Source organism: Saccoglossus kowalevskii, chromosome 3 (assembly GCF_978046115.1).
Source record: "Saccoglossus kowalevskii chromosome 3, keSacKowa6.1, whole genome shotgun sequence".
NCBI lineage: Eukaryota > Metazoa > Hemichordata > Enteropneusta > Harrimaniidae > Saccoglossus > Saccoglossus kowalevskii.
In genome coordinates this window covers 44,835,419-44,860,437 of record NC_140643.1, presented here as the reverse complement: position 1 = coordinate 44,860,437, position 25,019 = coordinate 44,835,419, and the positions used below count along the sequence as shown (strand labels likewise).

At 37.7% G+C, this 25,019-nt stretch overlaps 1 protein-coding gene and 1 long non-coding RNA gene across 2 annotated transcripts in view; one reads left to right on the top strand and one right to left on the bottom strand.

Annotated features, from left to right (window-relative positions):
- Nucleotides 1–286: 286 nt before the first annotated feature.
- Nucleotides 287–8,108, bottom strand: LOC146748014 (uncharacterized). Its single transcript, XM_085497255.1, has 5 exons — nucleotides 7,767–8,108; nucleotides 6,364–6,563; nucleotides 5,414–5,581; nucleotides 5,110–5,207; nucleotides 287–1,199 (listed from the first exon to the last, which is right to left on the bottom strand). Exons 1-5 carry the CDS (start codon nucleotides 8,092–8,094, stop codon nucleotides 947–949), a joined length of 1,047 nt encoding a protein of 348 aa, XP_085353381.1. The 5' UTR covers nucleotides 8,095–8,108; the 3' UTR covers nucleotides 287–946.
- The window catches only part of LOC146748013 (uncharacterized), a 41,035-nt gene continuing 23,502 nt past the window's right edge, over nucleotides 7,487–25,019 (top strand). The window contains exon 1 of the long non-coding RNA XR_014929007.1: nucleotides 7,487–7,732. This is a non-coding gene — a long non-coding RNA (uncharacterized LOC146748013). The remainder of the gene's footprint in view (nucleotides 7,733–25,019) is intronic.

Sequence of the window (25,019 nt, the reverse complement as noted above, 5' to 3'; positions counted from 1 at the left end):
ACGCCTGTGTTTCTGCCACGAGTTGGAAGGTTAGCATGTCGAAATTAATAATGAATGTATTGATATTACAATGGCTCATAGTAGCAAATTGTAACTGTCGTTGACGGAATGATTGTAACTTAATGCAGGTTCTGTCAAATGTCGCACCGCTGACAATGTTACTGTTCAAATACGTACACACAAATGGAAAACTATTATCACACTGGAAACCCTAAATTTCCCGCGTAAACTTTTCAGGATTAATATCAATAAGAACTGTTCACAGAGTAAAATATGAAGATATATATTCACCATAGAAACGGACTGTTTTTTTTATTATCGGTATTATAGTGAAAATAAACCCATAATAATGAAAGCTGGAGGAAGGTGACATATAATATTCACTTCGGCCTGAACCTCTGTAAGCTAAAATTATACAAGCAATAATATTCAGCGATCGATTGCTTTTCTCGGTCGGCAGACTACACTCACTCAATGTGTAGTAACATTTGGTAGGCTAACAGTTGACAATGTGATTAGTTTATAATCTTTATTTTTTTGTTATTAAAATAAGTCAGCCGACAACATTCGTCCGCGAGCCAAGTATGAAATATCGTGCTGAGCTGGTTATTTATAGGCTAAGGTATTTGCTATCGGCAACAATCGGCCGACTTTTACAATGCGTTTTGTAGGCCGGCGATTTAGTCTGGAATGCTGGCACAAGCATTTTACTTGAGTCGGGTCATCCAATCAGTGAGTTTGTGCCATATAATTATCTGTTGATATATTTGAATACACAAAAAAGGTACTGTTTTCGGCCGACTTTTATATTATATTGTCGGCCGGCATTGTCGGTTGATTATAATTATCTGTCTACTTCACGCTGAATCTTCTGAGTATTTCCCCGAGAACATTAAATTATAAATTATCAATATAACAAGACATGTTACTTGACAAATTATCTACATCACTTCTCATGTACCGCTCTACCCAAATAATCGATAATAGGAATTTGTTGCTTCAGCTTGAAGTAATCTCTTGGTGGAAGAGGTGGAATGTTGGGTCCAGGGTCGAGTGACAGGTTCTCATCGGATGTCAATTGATGTGCACGATAATGTGCCACAAGGTCCTCGATGTTACCAAATCGTGGCCCTTCTTTATAAATATACCAACAACAATCTCTGTAGTGCAACTTGAAGTTATTTAACTTTCCCATATATCTAAAAATTAGAGGAAAAAGAAACACAATTTATTCAAATTATGATATAAATGTCGATGTTATTAATATCCACAGTTATGTGACCCTCACACTAATTCCCTATATTGCATTTGCAACTATTTCAACCAGGATACATACTGAGATAATTTCCCAGCGCTATATAATGTGTTTGTTATCCCAATATAATGAATGATATCACAATATGAGTATAGCGCGATTTTTTCAGTGCTATGGCGCTTCTCCATATTATAGGTGCGCACGACACCGGTATATAAACTATTTCAAACACAATATAAGTTATCGATTAATATATTTACCCATTAATAGTTTGTCAATAAATTATAGGAATAGGCCCAATAGATGTGTACTTTGCTATGTCATGTGAAACAATTCGACTTCAGACTACGACTAAGTTAACGTCCTCATGTGCTTACCTGATACATGTATTATACTAGTAAGATAAAGATACATATATTATTGTGGTAGATGTAGGGGCAGCTGGTGAAGATTTTAGTATGTCATTAGTGGAATGGAATTATATACTGTACATGCAGTTATGTACATAAAGTTTTAGCAAATGTCATTTGTACAAATAAAATGTTACACTAAATTGATGTAAACGTCTGTCATACAGAGTACTGTCATGTTGCAAACGATGTGTGTGTCAAACTGAATAAACTGAAAGTATGTCTGAGACATTGTGGTATAAATGACATCATATACACTAGTTTATGTAGCTCAAAATATACGAGTTTTATCAAGACGCAATGTATTCTTCTGTTACCTGCTCAGATCTTTCCAAACTTTGTCATAGTTCCCATTAATTATAATAACCAAAACCCCGCACTAAACGTTAGCAATTCAGAAGTGTCCGCGTCATCGAACATATCGAACAATTAAGAACTAATGGGGATAGTCAAAGAGACTTCATCTATTATAAATATATATAAATCCGACATACTTATGTTAAGTTAACTCAATAAAGTTTTAATTCATTTATCTGTAGCATTGATTGTGAAGCACGGCGTCTCCATTTATTCATTAATGTTGAAAGCTAATAGTAATTTATTTGACGGATTGAATTAGTTATTGTAAAAAATCAAAGACGAGTAACTAGAAAATGTATAATTGTGTCAAGGTACAATGGTTGTTGGGACATATGATAGAATATTTTATTTGATAAGTGACAATATTGATATAAATCAGAATAAAGTACAGAGTTATCGAATGTCAGTGACTCATATCTCGCCCTGTCATATGACGTCGCCTCGTTCCGTTCTACAAATTATTAAATTCAGTAATATTTGGATATTTTACACAACGGATCTTGGCATGTCGGATTTGACACCAAGCCTTTACGTCATTCAAAACATTATATTCATAGTAAACATGGCAGTCATGGTATGGCTGTTGTGGTGAGACTCCATAAAACTATGTAAATTGTGTGTCTTGTTGCTAAGGTATATATGTCAATTGTGTGTCCTGTTGCTATGGTAAAAACGCCAGTTGTGTGTCTGAATACTGGATTGGCTTATATTGGTAAAACTACGTTGACATCAATGACGTATCCTTCATAATACGCTAATTATACTCAATTAAAATTTAACAATATGTCATGCTAACAATATACAAATATTAATTTTGGCGACCCTAATAATAAATTTGTAAACTGTATATTTCGATAAAGGTAACAATCATAAAATAAATAAATTGTAAATTTATACAAACATCATCGCATGATGAAATGGCCAGGTGAATCGCGCAAATGCGTGCACAGTGTGTCAGATACAATCGTCTCCATACATATGATGGCTTAATATTGCAATAAAAACCCTCTTAACAAAGTCCTGCCGCAATCTCTTGTGTGTGACATGTCCTGAATCCTCCAATTATGGTGAAACTATTACAATATTAATTTTAGAAAGTTTGACTGGTCAATTATGCTATATATTATAAATACATTATAATACAAATCTATTTAGACATATGTATGCTTTGTTACATTATATGAGTCGACGTTATGCGACTTCCTGAATCGAGGTACAGATATCAGTGAATATATAAAAACCACGTTACAGTCTTTGTAATAATTGTGGCATGCAAATGATCACAAATATCACTATAATTTAAAACATGGCATTCGGTCACTGAGTCTGCTAACCAATACTATAGTGTTAGTAAATATAACATCCCTAGTCACCGTGTAGTATTCACAGTCAGGTACGTGCGTATCGACAATTATTTCTATATGGAACAATTTACTGGCAATTTACGCACCGCATACTGGCACCAATCATATTGCAATAATCTCCTAGCAAATAGTCAGTCAAATTAGTCACGCATACGAATATAATATAATAGATATAAATTGTACGCTTTGTTTGCTTATACGTGTCTAAGCCTGTCTACCATGTTTCATAATTATACATCAAATTATTAGATAATTATCTGAATGTGATCGTCTTAATGGTTCCGGTTGTTATATTACCTATTTCCTCCAGGATTAAAATTATGGTTTTTTGTTTTCAAATATTTAATCATGGCATGGTTGTTTTATGCGTATTTAATCTTCTTTATTAATTGGAAATAAAATGTGTCAATATTTGCAATTAAGAAACTCTGGCTTAAATGTTTTGTGGCATAAGAACTTATGGTCGGATTGAGCTTAATGTAGCATGAACGATAGAGCATACCATGATAGAAATGTCAGTTTAATGACTATATCACAAATACACAGATTCCTACCTGTACAACGACTGCACTAATGGTTACAATCTGGAACTAGTGCAGGTTGTCGCATGTCCCTTTTAAAATCGGTCAGCGCAAAAAATACAATAATGAACGGTGATCGATCTTATATTGTGTGTGTAAATTACAATTTTAGTAAGCAGAATTTGTCAAGTAAAACTTATATAAATGTAAACAAGCTGCGTTTGTTTGCGCAAATTTGTTCGTATTTTATATTTCATAACAAGAAGCCTAAATTACCAAGGGTAATATGTCATATGCGACAATTCAATAGTTATTAATAATATTGATCTTTCAGCAGCAAAAATACTTGTGCATAGCCTGTATATGTAACTATTATCCCTCAAGTGTAAGACATTCAATATCATTTGTCGAAAGTAGTCTTATGAGCATTTGATCTTAGTCTCTCTCATCGCAGTTTTTGCCTCTGACGCAATTGCGTTACTGGTCTCTGATGTCATAGCATCCGGGACGTTTAGATTGGAGACAATAAAAGAATGGATGATATTTTGAATACGTTTCTCCAATGGAGGGTTATTTTTTACTTTAACGCGCAAGGTTGCTTCGCTTAAAACCTCGTTGTTCTCTATCGGGATAATAAATCAATTGTTGACTTAAATATCAAGAACTATCGTCCCGGAGTGGCTGTTATTGGCCCAAGTCGAAATAATAATTCTCGTTATCGGCAAATTAGGATCTGTATGATGGAACTATTTTGTTGTTACTGTTCTCATGTTGGCGCAATGATTCGCCAACCGCATTACTTTGCTTTCGTAATGTGATTTATGTTGTCATATCGTAATGATCCGTAAAATGAAGGATTATGTCACTTCAAAGTGCCGAGTCCAATTAGTAAAAGTAAAGTTACTCAAAATATTGATCTTTTTAGGTATATACAATATATTTTTGTGCTTTTAATTGACACCTCTGAGATGGAATTGAACCTATTTTAATTCTTGTAAATTCAACTACTCCTAGTTCTTTTTCTCAACGTTCAAAAACGGAGGGCGGTGCTTTGACGCACAATTATCACGTGATTAGTGTGTTTGAATTTAGTTAAATAAAGCTGTGGCATTTATGTTGTTACCGTACATGACACAATATATAGCACGTTCGCAATCATCAGATTAAACTGTCATTTTCGCGCCATATGCAAAACTCACGTGATACTGAGTATATAACGAACACCACGTTCAGTGAATTCTTTTCGAATGAAATAATAGCCATCAGCTTTTAGATATCCGCTCGTCAACTCAGTTATCTGGAGAAAGAAGTAAAACTAAAATTACAACAACAAAAACATGTTTTCGGCTCCCAACGAGAGCGTCCTCTTACAATGTCACGCCGTTTTGTCATCAATGTCACGCCGATTTAAACCACAGTTATACTGTTAAACCACCGATAATTCAAAAAGTTCAATATTGACACGCAATATTGTTTGCTACCGTACTGATCTGGCATGCTTACCTCATCATCGTTGTAGAACTTTGCATTTTTGATTTCACCTAATGACAAATTTACATACTGATTCTCCATTGTCCTCACGTGACGAATATGGCTAGATTCGGGAGCACAAGGTCCTACTTCCTCAACCCCCATTCGTATTAATTTCTTCTTCAAAATAAGATGGCAACCCTAAAGATAGTACAAGGACATAAACTGAATAGCCACACATATCTTATTTATGCGAACTAGATTATAGCGGAATTACTTAGGGACTTGCTACGGCACCAACACAGTGTGGTGTTCATCACATATTTAACCGTATACGAGCTCATTCCGATAGAAGTGAAATGACGACCTATCTACCTATGATAGAGCATTCATCATTGGTGATGAAATGTGATGTTTCGTTGGGAGCAAGATCGAACTGATGTCACATTCCCCGCAATAAGCTGTAACCTCAGACAACTGATTATCTTGGCTGTCTGATCCGTTACACATTAACAGCGGTGCATAACTCCAGGTGTTACACCATCTACAAGTGAATAGATCGTTGGCATGTGGAGAAACATATGCAATTCTTCACCGAGACGTGACTCCTTGCACATTTACTCGGTCGTGAACGAATATGGACTCATAATGAGTTGAATATGGATTGTTCATCATTTACAGTCACAGGAGCAATGTGCATCTACACTGCAATTGACTGGGACTATACTGTCCAATTGGCTCCACGCTTTACATAATATTACATTTCCGAGTTATAGATTTCGACCAGTTTTCATCAGAGCATTCAACTGGGTGAAGCATAATGCCACTAGGAAACGGAAAAAGTTCGTTTCCATTAAACCAGGCACGCGTATATGTACTTCATTTTATTTGGCCGCCAGGCAGACATTCTGGGTATCAAGACGCGTAATAATACAAAGTGGCATTGATTTATACAGAGTGGAATTAAGCATTGATTTGTTTACCTTTAAATCCCGCACTGGAGATTCCCAAGAAATATGTGATGACGAATCCTCTATTTCGATGTCGTCGAGATTCAATCGATTGTCTTCAAGATTATTTCTCAGTGCATCAATAATGGTAATCCCTTCATCTACATTGTATACAGTTAAATCTATGTTGGGCCGGCCATCTTCTTGATATGCACATACCAATGCAAGGCTAACTGAACACACAACAGATAACGAAATTGACACATAACAGAACCGTTGGCATCATGGTTTTACCGAAAACGACCGCGTTTAATTGATAAATAGGGCCTGGTTGGGTAGTATAAATATATATTATGGGGAACTACTACCAGAGGGTATACATTTACAAACGCGGTGAAAGTCAATAGTATTAAGGTCTGTAAAACTAGTAGAAAGGAAATTAATACTGCAAGAATACTGAAGTAAATTCTCTTGTATTAGCATTGATCTATCAAGTTTTTCCGATAGTAAAGATAAACTTTACATTTCCGCATGACCTTTAACAAGCCTTGTCATGAGTACAGATTGAACTCTGGTGACCTTCAGTGACAAATGCATTCTTGTGTTGTAATGAACGGATAAAGGTATAGCTCAGTCTATCGTTCGAGGAGATGGGGCGGGATAATCGCCAGCGTTCGAGTGGTTTTACCGGGAATCATTAACAAATCTCCTGTAACATTCAAGTCAACCATCTAAAGTAAAACATGCAAATCCTAACAGTCAATATCCTAGTCAACAAAGCAATGTCCCTCACAGATTGCATATCTTTCTCTGTGACTATCTGGGCTATTTACGAAGAGCGCCACAAGTGTCAATGCGCCAAACTAATAAAGGCTACAATGTGACTAGTTTGATGACTATTAATACATATAATTATCTATGTATAAATATCCATAATGTTTTTTACATGACGTAACATTTTCAATTACAATTTTCGAGACGTTACTTTGTGAAATAATGTGTGTGTACTTTCCTTTGTAGGTCTAACATCCAGGAAAAAAGCTAATATTTCCCACCGGATCTGACGAAATGCCCGAAAACTAGAAAATTGGGCTATTGATTCGTATAATTAAATCATATGATGTTCAGTGATCACAAATGCAATGACCCTGCCATTACTTCCTGCTTCCGGGTTGCGCTTTTATACTGGCATGAGAGGTTGACCATTAGAAACTCTGGGGCGATGTCAGAATTGAACAAGAAAATTGCACGGGGAAAAATATTACAGATATCAATAACGGAAGAAATCTACACGCCTAAATCTCATCAACCCGTTCGGTCACCACAGTACACTACCATAGTCGGCCATAGTCCCTACATTCCTCTACGACAGAGGGATTGTGAACATACCTAGTATGCATGGGTGAGTTACAAAATTCAGAAGGGGAAGTGTATACCTTCAACACTTTTATAAAGTTCTTCTAACACGTCATCTCGTTCCATGATCTTCAACTGTTCCTCCAATACCTGCACAGTGCTGCCATTACGTGTGGCCCACTCATTGAGTAATATATAAGCAGCACTCTCCTCGCCAGGCTGTGAAGACCTTTGCCGAATACTTTCAATAGCCATGTTATTAAATCCAAGTTGTTCAGCCAATTCCCGCCAACCATCAACAGTTGGGTGTGACTTAGAGAGTAGTACTCCAATGTTCTTCTTTACCTTGTGTTTTACATCACGGTAGGGATTACTTTTAAAAGATGTCCAGTCTCCGGACCGCGACATAGTTAAAAAAAGCTCGAATGCTTCCGGGTTTGAATTTTTATGGGAAAATGACCACAAATAAAATTCATGTCGTACAATTGGTTACATACACTTTGATTCACTTCAGATAATTGTTTTTGTTTTAATTAATTAATTAATTAATTACAGTTAAATAAATTAAATAATCTATATTAAATGATATACTGTAATCATAGATTTACGTTCATGGTATACCAGATAATCCAAGTTGTATGTATTATAGCGCCATCAACGGCCATACTGCTGTAACCTTATTCACCCTCATTTACGAGTATCCAATGTTAACGAGTTCTATTCGCGCAACTTGGAGCCCATTTTCAGTAATTAATTGCTGGTCCAATTTTTTTTTTATAGAAATGAGTTATTCGAATATAATATGTCACAAATATTTGTTGATGATTTATTTGTATTTCAAATTTGACCCATATACGATAAAACTAGAATATACAAATGCAAAAAAGTAAACATAAACTTCAATTAAAACACAAATTCATCACCTCCCTATCGTTTCTATACTGCCTTATATACATTTCTATGAGTGATGCAGTGTATTCTGTGACTGTATTTCTATGAGTGATGCAGTGTATCCTGTGACTGTATTTCTATGAGTGATGCAGTGTATCCTGTGACTGTATTTCTATGAGTGATGCAGTGTATCCTGTGACTGTATTTCTATGAGTGATGCAGTGTATCCTGTGACTGTATTTCTATGAGTGATGCAGTGTATCCTGTGACTGTATTTCTATGAGTGATGCAGTGTATTCTGTGACTGTATTTCTATGAGTGATGCAGTGTATCGTGTGACTGTATTTCTATGAGTGATGCAGTGTATCCTGTGACTGTATTTCTATGAGTGATGCAGTGTATCCTGTGACTGTATTTCTATGAGTGATGCAGTATATTCTGTGACTGTATTTCTATGAGTGATGCAGTGTATCGTGTGACTGTATTTCTATGAGTGATGCAGTGTATCCTGTGACTGTATTTCTATGAGTGATGCAGTGTATCCTGTGACTGTATTTCTATGAGTGATGCAGTGTATTCTGTGACTGTATTTCTATGAGTGATGCAGTGTATCCTGTGACTGTATTTCTATGAGTGATGCAGTATATTCTGTGACTGTATTTCTATGAGTGATGCAGTGTATCGTGTGACTGTATTTCTATGAGTGATGCAGTGTATCCTGTGACTGTATTTCTATGAGTGATGCAGTGTATCCTGTGACTGTATTTCTATGAGTGATGCAGTGTATCGTGTGACTGTATTTCTATGAGTGATGCAGTGTATCCTGTGACTGTATTTCTATGAGTGATGCAGTGTATCCTGTGACTGTATTTCTATGAGTGATGCAGTGTATTCTGTGACTGTATTTCTATGAGTGATGCAGTGTATCCTGTAACTGTATTTCTATGAGTGATGTAGTGTATCCTGTGACTGTATTTCTATGAGTGATGTAGTGTATCCTGTGACTGTATTTCTATGAGTGATGCAGTGTATCCTGTGACTGTATTTCTATGAGTGATGCAGTGTATCCTGTGACTGTATTTCTATGAGTGATGCAGTGTATCCTGTGACTGTATTTCTATGAGTGATGCAGTGTATTCTGTGACTGTATTTCAATGAGTGATGCAGTGTATCCTGTGACTGTATTTCAATGAGTGATGCAGTGTATCCTGTGACTGTATTTCAATGAGTGATGCAGTGTATCCTGTGACTGTATTTCAATGAGTGATGCAGTGTATCCTGTGACTGTATTTCTATGAGTGATGCAGTGTATTCTGTGACTGTATTTCAATGAGTGATGCAGTGTATCCTGTGACTGTATTTCAATGAGTGATGCAGTGTATCCTGTGACTGTATTTCAATGAGTGATGCAGTGTATCCTGTGACTGTATTTCTATGAGTGATGCAGTGTATCGTGTGACTGTATTTCTATGAGTGATGCAGTGTATCGTGTGACTGTATTTCAATGAGTGATGCAGTGTATCCTGTGACTGTATTTCTATGAGTGATGCAGTGTATCCTGTGACTGTATTTCTATGAGTGATGCAGTGTATCCTGTGACTGTATTTCTATGAGTGATGCAGTGTATCCTGTGACTGTATTTCAATGAGTGATGCAGTGTATCGTGTGACTGTATTTCTATGAGTGATGCAGTGTATTCTGTGACTGTATTTCAATGAGTGATGCAGTGTATCCTGTGACTGTATTTCAATGAGTGATGCAGTGTATCCTGTGACTGTATTTCAATGAGTGATGCAGTGTATCCTGTGACTGTATTTCTATGAGTGATGCAGTGTATCGTGTGACTGTATTTCTATAAGTGATGCAGTGTATCGTGTGACTGTATTTCAATGAGTGATGCAGTGTATCCTGTGACTGTATTTCTATGAGTGATGCAGTGTATCCTGTGACTGTATTTCAATGAGTGATGCAGTGTATCGTGTGACTGTATTTCTATGAGTGATGCAGTGTATCGTGTGACTGTATTTCAATGAGTGATGCAGTGTATCCTGTGACTGTATTTCAATGAGTGATGCAGTGTATCCTGTGACTGTATTTCTATGAGTGATGCAGTGTATCGTGTGACTGTATTTCTATGAGTGATGCAGTGTATCGTGTGACTGTATTTCAATGACTGATGCAGTGTATCTTGTGACTGTATTTCTATGAGTGATGCAGTGTATCCTGTGACTGTATTTCAATGAGTGATGCAGTGTATCCTGTGACTGTATTTCTATGAGTGATGCAGTGTATTCTGTGACTGTATTTCAATGAGTGATGCAGTGTATCCTGTGACTGTATTTCAATGAGTGATGCAGTGTATCCTGTGACTGTATTTCAATGAGTGATGCAGTGTATCCTGTGACTGTATTTCTATGAGTGATGCAGTGTATCGTGTGACTGTATTTCTATGAGTGATGCAGTGTATCGTGTGACTGTATTTCAATGAGTGATGCAGTGTATCCTGTGACTGTATTTCTATGAGTGATGCAGTGTATCCTGTGACTGTATTTCTATGAGTGATGCAGTGTATCCTGTGACTGTATTTCTATGAGTGATGCAGTGTATCCTGTGACTGTATTTCAATGAGTGATGCAGTGTATCGTGTGACTGTATTTCTATGAGTGATGCAGTGTATTCTGTGACTGTATTTCAATGAGTGATGCAGTGTATCCTGTGACTGTATTTCAATGAGTGATGCAGTGTATCCTGTGACTGTATTTCAATGAGTGATGCAGTGTATCCTGTGACTGTATTTCAATGAGTGATGCAGTGTATCCTGTGACTGTATTTCTATGAGTGATGCAGTGTATTCTGTGACTGTATTTCAATGAGTGATGCAGTGTATCCTGTGACTGTATTTCAATGAGTGATGCAGTGTATCCTGTGACTGTATTTCAATGAGTGATGCAGTGTATCCTGTGACTGTATTTCTATGAGTGATGCAGTGTATCGTGTGACTGTATTTCTATGAGTGATGCAGTGTATCGTGTGACTGTATTTCAATGAGTGATGCAGTGTATCCTGTGACTGTATTTCTATGAGTGATGCAGTGTATCCTGTGACTGTATTTCTATGAGTGATGCAGTGTATCCTGTGACTGTATTTCTATGAGTGATGCAGTGTATCCTGTGACTGTATTTCAATGAGTGATGCAGTGTATCGTGTGACTGTATTTCTATGAGTGATGCAGTGTATTCTGTGACTGTATTTCAATGAGTGATGCAGTGTATCCTGTGACTGTATTTCAATGAGTGATGCAGTGTATCCTGTGACTGTATTTCAATGAGTGATGCAGTGTATCCTGTGACTGTATTTCTATGAGTGATGCAGTGTATCGTGTGACTGTATTTCTATGAGTGATGCAGTGTATCGTGTGACTGTATTTCAATGAGTGATGCAGTGTATCCTGTGACTGTATTTCTATGAGTGATGCAGTGTATCCTGTGACTGTATTTCAATGAGTGATGCAGTGTATCGTGTGACTGTATTTCTATGAGTGATGCAGTGTATCGTGTGACTGTATTTCAATGAGTGATGCAGTGTATCCTGTGACTGTATTTCAATGAGTGATGCAGTGTATCCTGTGACTGTATTTCTATGAGTGATGCAGTGTATCGTGTGACTGTATTTCTATGAGTGATGCAGTGTATCGTGTGACTGTATTTCAATGACTGATGCAGTGTATCTTGTGACTGTATTTCTATGAGTGATGCAGTGTATCCTGTGACTGTATTTCAATGAGTGATGCAGTGTATCCTGTGACTGTATTTCTATGAGTGATGCAGTGTATTCTGTGACTGTATTTCAATGAGTGATGCAGTGTATCCTGTGACTGTATTTCAATGAGTGATGCAGTGTATCCTGTGACTGTATTTCAATGAGTGATGCAGTGTATCCTGTGACTGTATTTCTATGAGTGATGCAGTGTATCGTGTGACTGTATTTCTATGAGTGATGCAGTGTATCGTGTGACTGTATTTCAATGAGTGATGCAGTGTATCCTGTGACTGTATTTCTATGAGTGATGCAGTGTATCCTGTGACTGTATTTCTATGAGTGATGCAGTGTATCCTGTGACTGTATTTCTATGAGTGATGCAGTGTATCCTGTGACTGTATTTCAATGAGTGATGCAGTGTATCGTGTGACTGTATTTCTATGAGTGATGCAGTGTATTCTGTGACTGTATTTCAATGAGTGATGCAGTGTATCCTGTGACTGTATTTCAATGAGTGATGCAGTGTATCCTGTGACTGTATTTCAATGAGTGATGCAGTGTATCCTGTGACTGTATTTCTATGAGTGATGCAGTGTATCGTGTGACTGTATTTCTATGAGTGATGCAGTGTATCGTGTGACTGTATTTCAATGAGTGATGCAGTGTATCCTGTGACTGTATTTCTATGAGTGATGCAGTGTATCCTGTGACTGTATTTCAATGAGTGATGCAGTGTATCGTGTGACTGTATTTCTATGAGTGATGCAGTGTATTCTGTGACTGTATTTCAATGAGTGATGCAGTGTATCCTGTGACTGTATTTCAATGAGTGATGCAGTGTATCCTGTGACTGTATTTCAATGAGTGATGCAGTGTATCCTGTGACTGTATTTCTATGAGTGATGCAGTGTATCGTGTGACTGTATTTCTATGAGTGATGCAGTGTATCGTGTGACTGTATTTCTATGAGTGATGCAGTGTATTCTGTGACTGTATTTCTATGAGTGATGCAGTGTATCCTGTGACTGTATTTCTATGAGTGATGCAGTGTATCCTGTGACTGTATTTCTATGAGTGATGCAGTGTATCCTGTGACTGTATTTCTATGAGTGATGCAGTGTATCCTGTGACTGTATTTCAATGAGTGATGCAGTGTATCCTGTGACTGTATTTCTATGAGTTATGCAGTGTATCCTGTGACTGTATTTCTATGAGTGATGCAGTGTATTCTGTGACTGTATTTCTATGAGTGATGCAGTGTATTCTGTGACTGTATTTCTATGAGTGATGCAGTGTATCTTGTGACTGTATTTCTATGAGTGATGCAGTGTATCTTGTGACTGTATTTCTATGAGTGATGCAGTGTATCATGTGACTGTATTTCTATGAGTGATGCAGTGTATCCTGTAACTGTATTTCTATGAGTGATGCAGTGTATCCTGTGACTGTATTTCTATGAGTGATGCAGTGTATCCTGTGACTGTATTTCTATGAGTGATGCAGTGTATCCTGTGACTGTATTTCTATGAGTGATGCAGTGTATCCTGTGACTGTATTTCAATGAGTGATGCAGTGTATCCTGTGACTGTATTTCTATGAGTGATGCAGTGTATCTTGTGACTGTATTTCTATGAGTGATGCAGTGTATCTTGTGACTGCATTTCTATGAGTGATGCAGTGTATCATGTGACTGTATTTCTATGAGTGATGCAGTGTATCCTGTGACTGTATTTCTATGAGTGGTGCAGTGTATCCTGTGACTGTATTTCTATGAGTGATGCAGTGTATCCTGTGACTGTATTTCTATGAGTGATGCAGTGTATCCTGTGACTGTATTTCTATGAGTGATGCAGTGTATCCTGTGACTGTATTTCAATGAGTGATGCAGTGTATCCTGTGACTGTATTTCTATGAGTTATGCAGTGTATCCTGTGACTGTATTTCTATGAGTGATGCAGTGTATTCTGTGACTGTATTTCTATGAGTGATGCAGTGTATTCTGTGACTGTATTTCTATGAGTGATGCAGTGTATCTTGTGACTGTATTTCTATGAGTGATGCAGTGTATCTTGTGACTGTATTTCTATGAGTGATGCAGTGTATTCTGTGACTGTCTTTCTATGAGTGATGCAGTGTATCCTGTAACTGTATTTCTATGAGTGATGCAGTGTATCGTGTGACTGTATTTCTATGAGTGATGCAGTGTATCCTGTGACTGTATTTCTATGAGTGATGCAGTGTATCCTGTAACTGTATTTCTATGAGTGATGCAGTGTATCCTGTGACTGTATTTCTATGAGTGATGCAGTATATTCTGTGACTGTATTTCAATGAGTGATGCAGTGTATCCTGTGACTGTATTTCAATGAGTGATGCAGTGTATCCTGTGACTGTATTTCTATGAGTTATGCAGTGTATCCTGTGACTGTATTTCTATGAGTGATGCAGTGTATTCTGTGACTGTATTTCTATGAGTGATGCAGTGTATTCTGTGACTGTATTTCTATGAGTGATGCAGTGTATCTTGTGACTGTATTTCTATGAGTGATGCAGTGTATCTTGTGACTGTATTTCTATGAGTGATGCAGTGTATTCTGTGACTGTCTTTCTATGAGTGATGCAGTGTATCCTGTGACTGTATTTCTATGAGTGATGCAGTGTATTCTGTGACTGTATTTCTATGAGTGATGCAGTGTATCGTGTGACTGTATTTCTATGAGTGATGCAGTGTATCTTGTGACTGTATTTCTATGAGTGATGCAGTGTATCTTGTGACTGTATTTCTATGAGTGATGCAGTGTATCATGTGACTGTATTTCTATGAGTGATGCAGTGTATCCTGTAACTGTATTTCTATGAGTGATGCAGTGTATCCTGTGACTGTATTTCTATGAGTGATGCAGTGTATCCTGTGACTGTATTTCTATGAGTGATGCAGTGTATCCTGTGACTGTATTTCTATGAGTGATGCAGTGTATCCTGTGACTGTATTTCAATGAGTGATGCAGTGTATCCTGTGACTGTATTTCTATGAGTGATGCAGTGTATCTTGTGACTGTATTTCTATGAGTGATGCAGTGTATCTTGTGACTGCATTTCTATGAGTGATGCAGTGTATCATGTGACTGTATTTCTATGAGTGATGCAGTGTATCCTGTGACTGTATTTCTATGAGTGGTGCAGTGTATCCTGTGACTGTATTTCTATGAGTGATGCAGTGTATCCTGTGACTGTATTTCTATGAGTGATGCAGTGTATCCTGTGACTGTATTTCTATGAGTGATGCAGTGTATCCTGTGACTGTATTTCAATGAGTGATGCAGTGTATCCTGTGACTGTATTTCTATGAGTTATGCAGTGTATCCTGTGACTGTATTTCTATGAGTGATGCAGTGTATTCTGTGACTGTATTTCTATGAGTGATGCAGTGTATTCTGTGACTGTATTTCTATGAGTGATGCAGTGTATCTTGTGACTGTATTTCTATGAGTGATGCAGTGTATCTTGTGACTGTATTTCTATGAGTGATGCAGTGTATTCTGTGACTGTCTTTCTATGAGTGATGCAGTGTATCCTGTAACTGTATTTCTATGAGTGATGCAGTGTATCGTGTGACTGTATTTCTATGAGTGATGCAGTGTATCCTGTGACTGTATTTCTATGAGTGATGCAGTGTATCCTGTAACTGTATTTCTATGAGTGATGCAGTGTATCCTGTGACTGTATTTCTATGAGTGATGCAGTATATTCTGTGACTGTATTTCAATGAGTGATGCAGTGTATCCTGTGACTGTATTTCAATGAGTGATGCAGTGTATCCTGTGACTGTATTTCTATGAGTTATGCAGTGTATCCTGTGACTGTATTTCTATGAGTGATGCAGTGTATTCTGTGACTGTATTTCTATGAGTGATGCAGTGTATTCTGTGACTGTATTTCTATGAGTGATGCAGTGTATCTTGTGACTGTATTTCTATGAGTGATGCAGTGTATCTTGTGACTGTATTTCTATGAGTGATGCAGTGTATTCTGTGACTGTCTTTCTATGAGTGATGCAGTGTATCCTGTGACTGTATTTCTATGAGTGATGCAGTGTATTCTGTGACTGTATTTCTATGAGTGATGCAGTGTATCGTGTGACTGTATTTCTATGAGTGATGCAGTGTATCCTGTGACTGTATTTCTATGAGTGATGCAGTGTATCCTGTGACTGTATTTCTATGAGTGATGCAGTGTATCCTGTGACTGTATTTCTATGAGTGATGCAGTGTATCCTGTGACTGTATTTCTATGAGTGATGCAGTGTATCCTGTGACTGTATTTCTATGAGTGATGCAGTGTATCGTGTGACTGTATTTCTATGAGTGATGCAGTGTATCCTGTGACTGTATTTCTATGAGTGATGCAGTGTATCCTGTGACTGTATTTCTATGAGTGATGCAGTGTATCCTGTGACTGTATTTCTATGAGTGATGCAGTGTATCCTGTAACTGTATTTCTATGAGTGATGCAGTGTATCGTGTGACTGTATTTCTATGAGTGATGCAGTGTATCCTGTGACTGTATTTCTATGAGTGATGCAGTGTATCCTGTAACTGTATTTCTATGAGTGATGCAGTGTATCGTGTGACTGTATTTCTATGAGTGATGCAGTGTATCCTGTGACTGTATTTCTATGAGTGATGCAGTGTATCGTGTGACTGTATTTCTATGAGTGATGCAGTGTATCGTGTGACTGTATTTCTATGAGTGATGCAGTGTATCCTGTAACTGTATTTCTATGAGTGATGCAGTGTATCCTGTGACTGTATTTCTATGAGTGATGCAGTGTATTCTGTAACTGTATTTCTATAAGTGATGCAGTGTATCCTGTGACTGTATTTCTATGAGTGATGCAGTGTATTCTGTAACTGTATTTCTATGAGTGATGCAGTGTATCCTGTGACTGTATTTCTATGAGTGATGCAGTGTATTCTGTAACTGTATTTCTATAAGTGATGCAGTGTATCGTGTGACTGTATTTCTATGAGTGATGCAGTGTATCCTGTAACTGTATTTCTATGAGTGATGTAGTGTATCCTGTGACTGTATTTCTATGAGTGATGCAGTGTATCGTGTGACTGTATTTCTATGAGTGATGCAGTGTATCCTGTAACTGTATTTCTATGAGTGATGCAGTGTATCCTGTGACTGTATTTCTATGAGTGATGCAGTGTATTCTGTAACTGTATTTCTATGAGTGATGCAGTGTATCCTGTGACTGTATTTCTATGAGTGGTGCAGTGTATCCTGTGACTGTATTTCTATGAGTGATGCAGTGTATCCTGTGACTGTATTTCTATGAGTGATGCAGTGTATCCTGTGACTGTATTTCTATGAGTTATGCAGTGTATCCTGTGACTGTATTTCTATGAGTGATGCAGTGTATCTTGTGACTGTATTCCTATGAGTGATGCAGTGTATTCTGTGACTGTATTTCTATGAGTGATGCAGTGTATCTTGTGACTGTATTTCTATGAGTGATGCAGTGTATCTTGTGACTGTATTTCTATGAGTGATGCAGTGTATTCTGTGAGTGTATTTCTATGAGTGATGCAGTGTATCTTGTGACTGTATTTCTATGAGTGATGCAGTGTATCCTGTGACTGTATTTCTATGAGTGATGCAGTGTATCCTGTGACTGTATTTCTATGAGTGATGCAGTGTATCCTGTGACTGTATTTCTATGAGTGATGCAGTGTATTCTGTGACTGTATTTCTATGAGTGATGCAGTGTATCTTGTGACTGTATTCCTATGAGTGATGCAGTGTATTCTGTGACTGTATTTCTATGAGTGATGCAGTGTATCCTGTGACTGTATTTCTATGAGTGATGCAGTGTATCCTGTGACTGTATTTCTATGAGTGATGCAGTGTATTCTGAGACTGTATTTTCATGAGTGACGCAGTGTATCTTGTGACTGTATTTCTATGAGTGATGCAGTGTATTCTGTGACTGTATTTACATGAGTGATGCAGTGTATCCTGTGACTGTATTTCTATGAGTGATGCAGTGTATCCTGTGACTGTATTTTCATGAGTGACGCAGTGTATCTTGTGACTGTATTTCTATGAGTGATGCAGTGTATCTTGTGACTGTATTTCCATGAGTGATGCAGTGTATTCTGTGACTGTATTTTCATGAGTGACGCAGTGTATCCTGTGACTGTATTTCTATGAGTGATGCAGTGTATTCTGTGACTGTATTTCTATGAGTGATGCAGTGTATCTTGTGACTGTATTTCTATGAGTGATGCAGTGTATCCTGTGACTGTATTTCTATGAGTGATGCAGTGTATTCTGTGACTGTATTTCTATGAGTGATGCAGTGTATCCTGTGACTGTATTTCTATGAGTGATGCAGTGTATTCTGTGACTGTATTTCTATGAGTAATGTAGTGTATCCTGTGACTGTCTTTCTATGAGTGATGCAGTGTATCCTGTGACTGTATTTCTATGAGTGATGCAGTGTATTCTGTGACTGTATTTCTATGAGTGATGCAGTGTATCCTGTGACTGTATTTCTATGAGTGATGCAGTATATTCTGTGACTGTATTTCTATGAGTGATGCAGTGTATCCTGTGACTGTATTTCTATGAGTGATGCAGTATATTCTGTGACTGTATTTCTATGAGTGATGCAGTGTATCCTGTGACTGTATTTCAATGAGTGATGCAGTGTATTCTGTGACTGTCTTTCTATGAGTAATGCAGTGTATCCTGTGAATGTATTTCTATGAGTGATGCAGTGTATCTTGTGACTGTATTTCTATGAGTGATGCAGTGTATTCTGTGATTGTATTTACATTAGTGATGCAGTGTATCCTGTGACTGTATTTTCATGAGTAATGCAGTGTATCCTGTGACTGTATTTCTATGAGTGATGCAGTGTATCCTGTGACTGTATTCCCATAAGTGATGCAGTGTATCCTGTGACTGTATTCCCATAAGTGATGCAGTGTATCCTGTGACTGCATTTCTATGAGTGATGCAGTGTATCCTGTGACTGTATTTCTATGAGTGATGCAGTGTATCCTGTGACTGTATTTTCATAAGTGATGCAGTGTATCCTGTGACTGTATTTCTATGAGTGATGCAGTGTATCCTGTGACTGTATTTTCATAAGTGATGCAGTGTATCCTGTGACTGTATTTTCATAAGTGATGCAGTGTATCCTGTGACTGTATTTCTATGAGTAATGCAGTGTATCCTGTGACTGTATTTCTATGAGTGATGCAGTGTATCCTGTGACTGTATTGCCATAAGTGATGCAGTGTATCCTGTGACTGCATTTCTATGAGTGATGCAGTGTATCCTGTGACTGTATTTCTATGAGTGATGCAGTGTATTCTGTGACTGTATTTCGATTAGTGATGCAGTGTATTCTGTGACTGTATTTCTATGAGTGATGCAGTGTATTCTGTGACTGTATTTCTATGAGTGATGCAGTGTATCTTGTGACTGTATTTCTATGAGTGATGCAGTGTATCTTGTGACTGTATTTCTATAAGTGATGCAGTATATTCTGTGACTGTATTTCTATGAGTGATGCAGTGTATTCTGTGACTGTCTTTCTATGAGTAATGCAGTGTATCCTGTGACTGTATTTCTATGAGTGATGCAGTGTATCTTGTGACTGTATTTCTATGAGTGATGCAGTGTATTCTGTGATTGTATTTACATTAGTGATGCAGTGTATCCTGTGACTGTATTTTCATGAGTAATGCAGTGTATCCTGTGACTGTATTTCTATGAGTGATGCAGTGTATCCTGTGACTGTATTCCCATAAGTGATGCAGTGTATCCTGTGACTGTATTCCCATAAGTGATGCAGTGTATCCTGTGACTGCATTTCTATGAGTGATGCAGTGTATCCTGTGACTGTATTTCTATGAGTGATGCAGTGTATCCTGTGACTGTATTTTCATAAGTGATGCAGTGTATCCTGTGACTGTATTTCTATGAGTGATGCAGTGTATCCTGTGACTGTATTTTCATAAGTGATGCAGTGTATCCTGTGACTGTATTTTCATAAGTGATGCAGTGTATCCTGTGACTGTATTTCTATGAGTTATGCAGTGTATCCTGTGACTGTATTTCTATGAGTGATGCAGTGTATCCTGTGACTGTATTGCCATAAGTGATGCAGTGTATCATGTGACTGCATTTCTATGAGTGATGCAGTGTATCCTGTGACTGTATTTCTATGAGTGATGCAGTGTATTCTGTGACTGTATTTCTATTAGTGATGCAGTGTATTCTGTGACTGTATTTATATGAGTGATGCAGTGTATTCTGTGACTGTATTTCTATGAGTGATGCAGTGTATCTTGTGACTGTATTTCTATGAGTGATGCAGTGTATCTTGTGACTGTATTTCTATTAGTGATGCAGTATATTCTGTGACTGTATTTCTATGAGTGATGCAGTGTATTCTGTGACTGTATGTCTATGAGTGATGCAGTGTATTCTGTGACTGTATTTATATTAGTGATGCAGTGTATCCTGTGACTGTATTTCTATGAGTGATGCAGTGTATCTTGTGATTGTATTTCTATACGTGATGGAGTGTATCTTGTGACTGTATTTCTATGAGTGATGCAGTGTATTCTGTGACTGTATTTATATTAGTGATGCAGTGTATCCTGTGACTGTATTTTCATGAGTGATGCAGTGTATCGTGTGACTGTATTCCCATAAGTGATGCAGTGTATCCTCTGACTACATTTCTATGAGTGATGCAGTGTATCCAGTGACTGTGTTTCTATGAGTGATGCAGTGTATTCTGTGACTGTATTTCTATGAGTGATGCAGTGTATCTTGTGACTGTATTTCTATACGTGATGGAGTGTATCTTGTGACTGTATTTCTATGAGTGATGCAGTGTATTCTGTGACTGTATTTATATTAGTGATGCAGTGTATCCTGTGACTGTATTTTCATGAGTGATGCAGTGTATCCTGTGACTGTATTCCCATAAGTGATGCAGTGTATCCTCTAACTACATTTCTATGAGTGATGCAGTGTATCTTGTGACTGTATTCCTATGAGTGATGCAAAGTATCCTGTGACTGTATTTCTATGAGTGATGCAGTGTATTCTGTGACTGTATTTCTATGAGTGGTGCAGTGTATCTTGTGACTGTATTTCTATGAGTGATGCAGTGTATTCTGTGACTGTATTTCTATGAGTGATGCAGTGTATCCTGTGACTGTATTTCTATGAGTGATGCAGTGTATTCTGTGACTGTACTTCTATGAGCGATGCAGTTTATCCTGTGACTGTATTTCTATGAGTGATGCAGTTTATCCTGTGACTGTATTTCTATGAGTGATGCACTGTATTCTGTGACTGTACTTCTATGAGTGATGCAGTGTATCCTGTGACTGTATTTCTATGAGTGATGCAGTGTATCCTCTGACTGCATTTCTATGAGTGATGCAGTGTATCCTGTGACTGTATTTTTATGAGTGATGGAGTGTATCCTGTGACTGTATTTCTATGAGTGATGCAGTGTATTCTATGACTGTATTTCTATGAGTGGTGCAGTGTATCTTGTGATTGTATTTCTATGAGTGATGCAGTGTATTCTGTGACTGTATTTCTATGAGTGATGCAGTGTATTTTGTGACTGTATTTCTCTGAGTTATGCAGTGTATCCTGTGACTGTATTTCTATGAGTGATGCAGTGTATCATGTGACTGTATTCCCATAAGTGATGCAGTGTATCCTCTGACTGCATTTCTATGAGTGATGCAGTGTATCCTGTGACTGTATTTCTATAAGTGATGCAGTGTATCCTGAGACTGTATTTCCATGAGTGACGCAGTGTATCCTGTGACTGTATTTCTATGAGTGATGCAGTGTATCCTGTGACTGTATTTCTATGAGTGATGCAGTGTATCCTGTGACTGTATTTTGATAAGTGATGCAGTGTATCCTGAGACTGTATTTTCAGGGGTGACGCAGTGTATCCTGTGACTGTATTTCTATGAGTGATGCAGTGTATCCTGTGACTGTATTTCTATGAGTGATGCAGTGTATTCTGAGACTGTATTTTCATGAGTGACGCAGTGTATCTTGTGACTGTATTTCTATGAGTGATGCAGTGTATTCTGTGACTGTATTTACATGAGTGATGCAGTGTATCCTGTGACTGTATTTCTATGAGTGATGCAGTGTATTCTGTGACTGTATTTACATGAGTGATGCAGTGTATCCTGTGACTGTATTTCTATGAGTGATGCAGTGTATCCTGTGACTGTATTTTCATGAGTGACGCAGTGTATCTTGTGACTGTATTTCTATGAGTGATGCAGTGTATCTTGTGACTGTATTTCCATGAGTGATGCAGTGTATTCTGTGACTGTATTTTCATCAGTGACGCAGTGTATCCTGTGACTGTATTTCTATGAGTGATGCAGTGTATCTTGTGATTGTATTTCTATGAGTGATGCAGTGTATCCTGTGACTGTATTTCTATGAGTGATGCAGTGTATTCTGTGACTGTATTTCTATGAGTGATGCAGTGTATCCTGTGACTGTATTTCTATGAGTGATGCAGTGTATTCTGTGACTGTATTTCTATGAGTAATGTAGTGTATCCTGTGGCTGTCTTTCTATGAGTGATGCAGTGTATCCTGTGACTGTATATCTATGAGTGATGCAGTGTATTCTGTGACTGTATTTCTATGAGTGATGCAGTGTATCCTGTGACTGTATTTCTATGAGTGATGCAGTATATTCTGTGACTGTATTTCAATGAGTGATGCAGTGTATCCTGTGACTGTATTTCAATGAGTGATGCAGTGTATCCTGTGACTGTATTTCTATGAGTTATGCAGTGTATCCTGTGACTGTATTTCTATGAGTGATGCAGTGTATTCTGTGACTGTATTTCTATGAGTGATGCAGTGTATTCTGTGACTGTATTTCTATGAGTGATGCAGTGTATCTTGTGACTGTATTTCTATGAGTGATGCAGTGTATCTTGTGACTGTATTTCTATGAGTGATGCAGTGTATTCTGTGACTGTATTTCTATGAGTGATGCAGTGTATCTTGTGACTGTATTTCTATGAGTGATGCAGTGTATCCTGTGACTGTATTTCTATGAGTGATGCAGTGTATCCTCTGACTGTATTTCTATGAGTGATGCAGTGTATCCTGTGACTGTATTTCTATGAGTGATGCAGTGTATCCTGTGACTGTATTTCTATGAGTGATGCAGTGTATTCTGTGACTGTATTTCTATGAGTGATGCAGTGTATCTTGTGACTGTATTCCTATGAGTGATGCAGTGTATTCTGTGACTGTATTTCTATGAGTGATGCAGTGTATCCTGTGACTGTATTTCTATGAGTGATGCAGTGTATCCTGTGACTGTATTTCTATGAGTGATGCAGTGTATTCTGAGACTGTATTTTCATGAGTGACGCAGTGTATCTTGTGACTGTATTTCTATGAGTGATGCAGTGTATTCTGTGACTGTATTTACATGAGTGATGCAGTGTATCCTGTGACTGTATTTCTATGAGTGATGCAGTGTATCCTGTGACTGTATTTTCATGAGTGACGCAGTGTATCTTGTGACTGTATTTCTATGAGTGATGCAGTGTATCTTGTGACTGTATTTCCATGAGTGATGCAGTGTATTCTGTGACTGTATTTTCATGAGTGACGCAGTGTATCCTGTGACTGTATTTCTATGAGTGATGCAGTGTATCCTCTGACTGCATTTCTATGAGTGATGCAGTGTATCCTGTGAATGTATTTCTATAAGTGATGCAGTGTATCCTGAGACTGTATTTCCATGAGTGACGCAGTGTATCCTGTGACTGTATTTCTATGAGTGATGCAGTGTATCCTGTGACTGTATTTCTATGAGTGATGCAGTGTATTCTGTGACTGTATTTCTATGAGTGATGTAGTGTATCCTGTGACTGTATTTCTATGAGTGATGCAGTGTATTCTGTGACTGTATTTCTATGAGTAATGTAGTGTATCCTGTGACTGTCTTTCTATGAGTGATGCAGTGTATCCTGTGACTGTATTTCTATGAGTGATGCAGTGTATTCTGTGACTGTATTTCTATGAGTGATGCAGTGTATCCTGTGACTGTATTTCTATGAGTGATGCAGTATATTCTGTGACTGTATTTCTATGAGTGATGCAGTGTATCCTGTGACTGTATTTCTATGAGTGATGCAGTATATTCTGTGACTGTATTTCTATGAGTGATGCAGTGTATCCTGTGACTGTATTTCAATGAGTGATGCAGTGTATTCTGTGACTGTCTTTCTATGAGTAATGCAGTGTATCCTGTGACTGTATTTCTATGAGTGATGCAGTGTATCTTGTGACTGTATTTCTATGAGTGATGCAGTGTATTCTGTGATTGTATTTACATTAGTGATGCAGTGTATCCTGTGACTGTATTTTCATGAGTAATGCAGTGTATCCTGTGACTGTATTTCTATGAGTGATGCAGTGTATCCTGTGACTGTATTCCCATAAGTGATGCAGTGTATCCTGTGACTGTATTCCCATAAGTGATGCAGTGTATCCTGTGACTGCATTTCTATGAGTGATGCAGTGTATCCTGTGACTGTATTTCTATAAGTGATGCAGTGTATCCTGTGACTG

What these genes read in the sequence shown, in the direction of transcription:
- LOC146748014 (XM_085497255.1), bottom strand. Translation starts at nt 8,094, where the DNA reads ATGTCGCGGTCCGGAGACTGGACATCTTTTAAAAGTAATCCCTACCGT. An exon ending in ACTTTATAAAAGTGTTGAAG is followed by an intron (nt 6,564 to 7,766) that starts GTATACACTTCC and finishes TTGTGTGTTCAG; the next exon opens with TTAGCCTTGCATTGGTATGT. An exon ending in AGTTCTACAACGATGATGAG is followed by an intron (nt 5,208 to 5,413) that starts GTAAGCATGCCA and finishes TTCTTTCTCCAG; the next exon opens with ATAACTGAGTTGACGAGCGG.